At 42.2% G+C, this 8,881-nt stretch overlaps 2 protein-coding genes across 3 annotated transcripts; one reads left to right on the forward strand and one right to left on the reverse strand.

Annotated features, from left to right (window-relative positions):
* LOC145440553 (H/ACA ribonucleoprotein complex subunit 2-like protein) lies at positions 1-4,076 on the reverse strand. Of its 2 annotated transcripts, XM_080318184.1 has the most exons (4): positions 3,476-4,050; positions 1,795-1,998; positions 1,129-1,730; positions 1-568 (listed from the first exon to the last, which is right to left on the reverse strand). In XM_080318184.1, the coding sequence occupies exons 3-4, from the start codon at positions 1,287-1,289 to the stop codon at positions 253-255; spliced, it is 477 nt and encodes a 158-aa protein (XP_080174310.1). In that variant the 5' UTR covers positions 1,290-1,730; positions 1,795-1,998; positions 3,476-4,050; the 3' UTR covers positions 1-252. The 2 variants fall into 2 exon arrangements, with proteins under 2 accessions (XP_080174310.1, XP_080174308.1); XM_080318182.1 differs by lacking the exon at positions 1-568 and having other exon boundaries at positions 1,243-1,730; positions 3,476-4,076.
* Positions 4,077-4,239: 163 nt separating this feature from the next.
* Positions 4,240-7,774, forward strand: LOC145440551 (uncharacterized). The gene has a single exon (XM_080318180.1). The coding sequence runs from the start codon at positions 4,848-4,850 to the stop codon at positions 6,552-6,554; it is 1,707 nt and encodes a 568-aa protein (XP_080174306.1). The 5' UTR covers positions 4,240-4,847; the 3' UTR covers positions 6,555-7,774.
* Positions 7,775-8,881: the final 1,107 nt, after the last annotated feature.

An 8,881-nucleotide genomic window follows, 5' to 3' on the forward strand; every position in this document is an offset into this window, starting at 1 on the left:
TTTTGATATGGCAGGTTTATTCACCAGCATCGGGCGCATAAAAATACATTTGGATGACCATTCAAAACTCGCCAGATCACCGACAGCATTTCACTCGGAAAGAAAACGCCTTCAAAGGCAGACAGTAGGCACCAGTCGTACGTCAGTGTGGGCAAGGGCCGCGACTACAAAGGCAAAGGAGGTTCCAGGCAGTGATGATGATCATTGGTCTCCCCGACCGGTATCGTCCCTAGTATTTTGCGGATTCCTACTTCATACTGGTTGCGGTAACTTCTTGATGCCCTCCATGCAACTATCGAATACATCTTGGTAAGCTTCGTCCTGCTTCACTAGTATGCAGCACGTAGGGCGTTTCGTGCCGGTAGCTTGTCCGAGATCGGCCTTCGCCGGTACGTAGCAATACGGAATATTCTTTTCTTCGCACAGAATAGGCAGATGGCACATGACTTCGATTGGTCTGGTGTCGCCCGCAAACAGAACGAATCCCGTCTCTCCTTTTTTGACAAACTTTTGCACTTCCTTCACCCCGCGTCGCAATTTCTTCTGTTTAGAAGCCTTTTTCACACACCTGCAACATAGAAGAGGAATTTATACCAACCGAGTAGTGGTATAGTAGGAAAGGGTCAAATACAAAATCTCTTCACATGATGACGCGGAGTTACACAATTCTAATAAACCACAACATTTTTCCGCGATATAAGGATCAGCTGGCAAAATATAAAAATAACATAATTATATGCCTACTCCACTGCTGTAAACCACTTGAGATCAGTGTATTGTGTTATATTGCCTATCAGTAAATACTGAAATGGTGCAACCGTGCAAGGACAATTAGTATAGAATATGAACTATATAGAAGAATCCTTGAGAAGTGGTTAATCATCTTATATGGTATAAGACTAGCCAAGAGTGCTTCATGCACAGACTTCAGATGATGTAATACTAGACACGTGACCAAGCTCATTTTACTTGTGCCAAGTTTTATACAAACATTAAAACCAACATATATTAAAGCCATTAATTCTGCCACTCCGTAACCAACCATATAAGCTTGCAAAGGGGCATGGATCAGAACAGTATACGGTACGCTGTCACAGTACAAGACATATAATTTGGGAATCTACTTACTTGTATGCTCGCTTGGTCAATTTCCTTGAAGCTAGAGGCTTCGCGATCGGATTCAAATACACCAACAAATCATCATAAGACTTCTTGTCTTCGATAGTGCTCGCATTGGCGGACTTATCACCTTCATTCATGGAAACATCTTCCACCTTTATTTTACCCATGATACAATGACTGTTGTGTCTAGTGTAACTCTTAAAAGTGAAGGTACAGATATATGATAAGTGAAATTTGCAATGAATAAGTGCCGGAATGAGGTAGCTTTTACATGGAAACAAATTAGCTGAATCTCAATGATTTTCAGAAAATTGGCAAGCTTAACGGATCATCAGCTTTTAAATTGCAAGTCAAACTAAGCGAAGATACAGAAGCAAAGGAATCAGGAATGGTCAAGTAATCCCAGTCATAATCAGTTTGTGATGATCTATCCACCAGATTCGGCATGGGAACATTTGTTTCCTCATTTGTACTGCTTGGCGCTCTTCCTGACGGTTGGGGTAGTTCGTTGAACAAGGGCGGATCATCAAAATTTTGGCTTGTATTGGATGCTTTACATTCTAGGTCAGTTACACTGGCATGGGAAGTTTCTGTTGGTAATCTCTCTTCTGCAACAAATATTACATCAAACTTTAGTTCTAAAACCACACGTACATAACCTCAAAAGTGTACCTTCCTGGATTATTATGGAGGCTAGTGCCAGCTCCACCTGCTCTCTGACCCTTTCCTCAATCCGGCATTGCATGCTTTGTTCTAAGTCGTTTTTTCTAAACTCAAACTGTCTTTCCATTTCTAGTCTCGCAAGCTTGATCTGCCTGATTGTAGTCCTTTCGCTTGACTCTTTAATTTCTTCCTCTTTTGCATCCCATAATTTACCTACGTTTGATTTAAGAGTGGGGTATTAATTGCTTTCCGAATTATTTGATGTTAGATTTAGTGTGACAAGTCAGGTATGTTCTTATTGATCATGATTTCATGATCACTAATAAATCAGAAAAAACTTTCATAACATACGCTCATGTCACTTAGAAGTGTAAAAGTGAACAAATAGTTTGAGCAGGCTGAAAGTCGACAATTGATTTAAATAATAACGAGCCAAATTTCATAGATAGGCATATACTGTATTTCCTATTAGAGTGCAAAAGCTTTCTAGATTATAAGACACATCACCGTGTGACAATATATGGCTAATACTGCACGATTTCAACACCATTAGCAGTTTAGCTTCACCATCGGTAGGGCATCCCTGAAAGACGGAGGAGCGGAGGCAGCGGAGACCGGACCCTAAAACGCGGAAACAGCGGAGAGAGCCAAAAATGCCGATTCCTAAAAGACGGAGATAGCGGAGGAAGCGGAGAGCGGAGCTTTCGGTCATTAACCTCTATAGACACGCGCGACATAACAGACGGATACTGAAAGCGGAGTTCGGGACCCCGCGAAATGGACATAGCGGACGGTTATATAATATAGAAAGCGGAGATCAGGGCGTATCGGAAGATGTTTCGAAGCAGCGGAGAATAACGGAGAAGTCAGCCATGCGAGTTCAAGGCCAATTTGGCGACTGATTGCCCGTCGATGAGATGACATAGCGGACGGATACTGAAAGCGGAGTTCGGAATACACCAAATTGGCCTTGCACTCGCATCTTCCGATACGCCCCGAACTCCGCTTTCCTTGTATTATATAACCGCCCGCTATGTCATCTCATCGACAGGCAATCAGTCGCCAAATTGGCCTTGAACTCGCATGGCTGACTTCTTCGTTATTCTCCGCTGCTTCGAAACATCTTCCGATACGCCCTGATATCCGCATTCTATCTTATATAATCGTCCGCTATGTCTAATTCGCGGAGCCCCGAACTCCGCTTTCAGTATCCGTCCGCTATGTCATCTCATAGACGGGCAATCAGTCGCCAAATTGGCCTTGAACTCGCATGGCTGACTTCTCCGTTATTCTCCACTGCTTCGAAACATCTTCCGATACGCCCCGAACTCCGCTTTCCTTGTATTATATAACCGCCCGCTATGTCCATTTCGCGGGGTCCCAAACTCCGCTTTCAGTATCCGTCCGCTATGTCGCGCGTGTCTATAAAGGGTAATGACCGAAAGCTCCACTCTCCGCTGTCCCCGTCTTTTAGGAATCGGCATTTTTGGCTCTCTCCGCCGTCTCCGTTGCTTCCGCGTTTTAGGGTCCGGTCTCCGCTTCTCCGTCTTTTAGGGATGCCCCCATCACCACACCATCAGTGCATCAGTCAATCACTGATAAGTGATAGATAACACAGCATGCTGCTGCTATAAACTGATGCTGTATCTGTATGTAATCTCGAAATCTCGATATTAGCATCGGTACCTACCAATATCACTGCGTACAGCATGTTTATAGTTTCGTAGAGCGGCTTGCAGCAGGGCATATTGATTTCTCATATCTCTTATCTTTCCTTGAAACGCTTTCTCGATTTCAACATTAATGGAATTATGATGTTTTTTCAGTAAGGAAATATATTGTTCTAGCTTTTGCTTCAGTGCTTCTTGCTCAGTCATACGCTTAGCGTTCAACTGGTCTATTACTCGTGCGTGTTGTCTTTTCAATTCGATTATAGTGGCTTCGTATTCGTTTTTCTGATCTTTTAAATGCGTTGTCAAGGTAGCCTGTTGCTCTTTCAGTTGCCTAACTAAATCTTCCATTTCGCTGAAATTGAGTACAGCACGCCGTTTAGATTACCAATTAAGCCGTTACAGCATTTGTTAGCGCAATAATTCGCGTCAGTATCACTTCACGTCACAGTCAACATGAAATGCGCACGCTTTCTCATACCGTGTTTGTATGCTACGGATCAGTGACTTAAGAAAATAACTGACCCGTATTATAGACAGATTATTTTCAAATTTGGGGCTTTCAAGTTCCTGTGTGCGCATTAAAAAAAATTACACCCATTCAGCGTTATATCCCTTAAACGTGAAACATTTTCTAACAGCATGATTTTTCTCATAATTTGCTCACAACCCAGTAACCAGGCAACAGCTTCTACTCTTGCCCATTGAAGCATAACCGATCAAGAGCTTTTTTCATTGTGCACACAAACCACACATCTATCACTGGCATACTTTTATACGTAATCTCATTGATGAGATAGTATGACAGACGATTTACCTCGTTGTATTGGTTGATATATTAATGCGGAGGCGTGATGGTCCCGCAATTTCGGTGTTCAAATCAGAAAAGTTATTTATATGTAGACGATATCGCATAAAACCGAGATAGAATCCAAAGGTAACTAGGTCAATATGGTGACAAAATGATTGCTGTACATTGTACAATGAAATATTGCTTAGCTGTCGTGACGGGTGACGTTTATGTACAGGTGGGTAATATGGTTCGAATGTGCGAGCGATCAGCTCAATTCCCACGTTATCAATACATGTGGTCGTCCGAAATATTGCTAGTATCCCGAAGTTGTTTTGATAGCGACACATGATACTGATTTTAAAGCCATCGCAAACAAAAGGTGTAGTGTACATTCAGCGCTAATTCGAGGCCCGAGAGAATTTTGGCATTGTTGAATAATCCAGATAGCTTCGTATTAAATACAACAGGAACAGGATTATAAAATATACGGCAAAGGCTCGCTCGATCCGTATTTATCCTCGGTATTTGCTTAGAAAATATACACCTACTTCTAAATCATATCTTCAGTTACGCATGTTTGCTCCGTGACACAAATCACAATGAAAGAAAAGAGGCCAATGAGTGCATATCCGTCGGTCCAAAATAAGCAGGGAGTATCCACGAGGCTGCAAGATAGCGATTGTGGAGAGCCTCGACCCAACACCGGACTTACAGTGCGCATGAGGGTTCTGAAGCCGAACTCAACGGCTATTAATAATTGGCTCAGGAGAGGTAACGAATATCAGAGTTTCAAAAAACAAACGCATAATTATAAAAGCGTAGAAACGTTCAATCTGCGCCCAGGCGGCAGAGTTACAAAATCTGCCAGCCAACTGCGCGTCAATATCGACCCGGACGAATTCTTCAATCCAAAGGTTCCGAAAATAGCGCCGACCGAAATACCCGTTAAAGAGATGGAGAGTCTAATCAGAAATCTACAGGAACAAGTCAGATACTTGACGGTGTACTTGGAGGAGGAAAAACTTCACCACGACGGAACGAAAAAGCGCGCAAAAGTCGATATTTTAAATTTGCGAGCCGAAATGGACAAGCAACACGAGGAAGATGTCGAGAAAGTGATGCAAGATAACCAAGACTATATAGAGGAGATAAGAAAGGAGCACCGAGAACTAATTGCCGAAATGCAAGATGAACTCCACCGCCAAAACAAAACCCTCGAAAAAGAATACAAACTCCTACAAGCCTCGTTTCGTAATTACAAGAGCAAAGTAGCCAAGGACATGGACGAGAAATGGGAGAACAAGCGGCGAGAATTCGACTGGGACAAGCAAAGGTCCATCGACAACGCGATAGAGGCCACGCAAAGGTCCATGGAGGAAAAATTCAACAAGGAACGGGTATCGATCAGGTCGGAATACAAAGAGTTGATGCAGCAAATGATAGCGGATCAGCGACAGGAGATGGAGGAATTCATGCGTAAAATGTCGGACGGGAAGTCGAGCATGGAGGACTTGAAAGCGAAAGCGGATCGAGCGGATAAGCTAGAACTGGAATTGAAAGAGACTAGAGAATCTTTAAAATCGACACAGTTGGAATTGCGTGAAATTAGCGTTAAACTTGTGGAAACTAGTTCGAAGTTAGCAGTTTACGAAAATCAGTTCGAAGAAAAGGTGAACGCGGTCGAGGACAAATACAGAAAGCGCATAGACGACTTGGTGAACGAGGTATCCGGTTTTCGGATGCTACTGATCAAGAAAGCAGAGACGCAGTATCTGGAACGCGCCGCCTCGGACGAATTGCAGAAGAAATGGACCGAGTTCACTAAAAAGAAGTTGGAGGAACGTATCGCCACAACGTTGTCGGAACGTAATGCCAGCTCAGCGATAAGGCGTGATGAACTCTTAACGGAGAGTACTCCGGAACCGGCGCCCGATGTTCAACTTAATAATATGGAAGAATTTAATAATGACGCTAGTTCGAATGTAGAAAGTGAACAACACACTCACGCTACGTACAACACGTTGGCAACTCCTCTTTCCGTCACCCGTAAACCCATAACGACCGGTATTCCTCGGTCTGCTAGCCTGACAAGAAAACGCAGTCCTCGTAAAATAGATGTAGCTACCGAAACCCGAGGGAAAGACATAACAGCTACCAAAGCTGGTGTGGATAAGATTCGGCCACGCCTGCCGATTTCGACTGTCACGCTGCTGGACACTGCCGACTTGCCGTACGCTAGCGAAGAAGAATACCGGCCCGAGGGTTGCAACTCATCGCGACCCCCGTCACCTGATGTGATATATTGAGGCGGATTCTAGTTTCGACTTCAATTTCACGAATCTGGCGTACTTCCATGCGGCGTCGAGAAGTCGTTCCGGCCCACAAAATCTCATCTCAGCCTTCAATGCGACCATGAGTCGCCTGAAGTATTTCGAGTCCACTTCATCAATTTTCTATCACAGATCAGTCATTACCGACTTGTTTCTAGCTTGTGGAACGGTAAAGTATCAGAAACAAAATTTGCGCACTGGAAAACCTTCAGAAAACGAAATCAACCCATATTCCAATTGCGACAAAAGTAGCCTATCCCACCCAAACGGAATGATCGGGAACTTTGATTGAATGAGTGGGTCTATTGATGTTTCTCGAAGTCATGTTAAAAGCCACAAAGCAGATGGTAATTTTAGTTTTTCTTTCGAATAACTGCGACTTTGCAATTTCCCGTGGTCTCTATCATAATGTAAGCCTAATGCCTACCTTTCAAGGATTTTGTTTGAAAAGTCTTATCAGCTTTCACACATAATGGCATAGGGGCACTGCGCTCTAAAAATGATGTGGTCTCAAATTGAAGAACATACCGAAAAAAACTTTGGCCACGGCCATTTTCTTCAGAAAGCCACCGTAATGGTACTGTAACTACATTGTATTTGGATAGCTCCCCGTTCCACTCCAGCTGCCGCGGCTCCACGTCATCGTTTCTTAACCCCGTTGCGAAATTTCTCAAATTAATGGACAGGCGTCCAATTTCTTGCATTTTGCTATCGAGATATAAATTTGTAATATATTTTGTGGACCGCCCGGGAAGTTGACACGGATCGGTGTCTATGATCCACTGTTCAAGAGTTCACGACTTGCCCGCATCCAAAAGGCAATATTTGGATGTGTGCGAAATTTCCCTCGTTACGTTATTGCTATCCTAGTAGACATAATTGTAATAGTTCTGGCGATTTTAATTGCAAATAAAATTAAGAATTCTATATATTTATACTTGGCAGATGCATCGGCAACCGACAACATTTACCATGTCATTCACCTACGATTTGAAGTATTTATATTGCCAAATTTATTACTCGTTATTACTATTGTGCAGTATTACAATAAATTCTCGCTATTTCAATCCGATAACAAGGTGCATGATGCAGGAATGTTCTTTACTGAACTTACATTGTACGATTGTGCGCAACGTGAATATAGTTCAGTGACAGATAGGCGTATACCGACAACTGATCAGGCACATTATATATAACATGACTGCTATATGTGTATTGGTAGGTGAAGGAGAAAAAATTTATCGAGTCGGGAGCAGACCTATTCTGATCTGGTTTTCTCTTTTCCTGAAAATGATATTGGAGATCAGAATAGTGCGAAACAGCCCAAGCTTGATGTAGAGAAATTTGTCATTATATAATGATTATAAGAATCGACTGTGATTTGATATGAACTGAACTTGATTCAATTTCCAAGTTTTCGCAAATTCAGTATTTTATTTCTAATCTAATTTGTAAAAAACGGCGTAGCTATAATTCTAATTCTAATATAATTTGGAAAAATCATGCAACTATAATTCTAGTCCGAGTTGGATTATACTGTGTAGCTGGATCTCCAACTCTGGTCAGACGATATTACTGTGGGAACGTGGACGGTCACAGGGCCTGGTATGTATATTATACATGCCTATACATTTTTGATATGATATGGCCAACGTATGATGTTTCTTCCGACTCTAAGAGGAGCATTAACCATGACATAAAAATATAAATAGGATACAATACAGATTAACCCTTCCGCTTAAAAAAAAACTTTATCCATCTCAAGCACACCGTGTAAAACACTGGAATGCATGGTAGTGATGCGCAATCTATTGAAGTGATCTTAAGCTAATCGAGGAAAGATGTTGCCAAGTTTGAGCGCAGCGGTCGAATCCAACTTCAACCGAAATAATCAAAATAACTAGTTGCGTCATCTAGAAAATGGATCGCTGTGTTATATTTTTGTTATAGAAATATATTCCTTTTGGTGTGGTTGCAGCGTTTCAGATTTCAAACATAATTCAACAAATTTGCCATTAATTTAATACAAAAGCCATACGGGAACAGCTTCGAGAAGGTCTCCGAACCTTGCATGTAAAACTTGTTTATATTCTAGCTCACACCAAGCAAAATCTCCCGCCAGCAGATGAGCAAGTCAAGGGACCCTAAAAATCATTCTATGCTGGTGTAGTACAGTTACGTGCGGTGATACTCATGGTTGGTGAGGCACGGACCCCTTTAGAAACATATTTATGAATATATAAACCCAAAACTTGACTGATTCAGATGGCGACTTGTATCTATGTCACATAATTAGCACCTTT

This window comes from Botryllus schlosseri, chromosome 6 (genome assembly GCF_051294905.1).
Source record: "Botryllus schlosseri isolate E-star chromosome 6, Bs_hap1, whole genome shotgun sequence".
Classification (NCBI taxonomy): Eukaryota; Metazoa; Chordata; class Ascidiacea; order Stolidobranchia; family Styelidae; genus Botryllus; species Botryllus schlosseri.

Excerpts from the sequence above, each read along its gene's own strand:
- LOC145440553 (XM_080318182.1), bottom strand. The coding sequence starts at position 3,806 with ATGGAAGATTTAGTTAGGCAACTGAAAGAGCAACAGGCTACCTTGACA. Across the intron at positions 1,999-3,475 it reads TGCTGTACGCAGTGATATTG|GTAAATTATGGGATGCAAAA; the intron begins GTAGGTACCGAT and ends AATCAAACGTAG. Across the intron at positions 1,731-1,794 it reads CTCCATAATAATCCAGGAAG|AAGAGAGATTACCAACAGAA; the intron begins GTACACTTTTGA and ends TATTTGTTGCAG.
- LOC145440551 (XM_080318180.1), top strand. The coding sequence starts at position 4,848 with ATGAAAGAAAAGAGGCCAATGAGTGCATATCCGTCGGTCCAAAATAAG.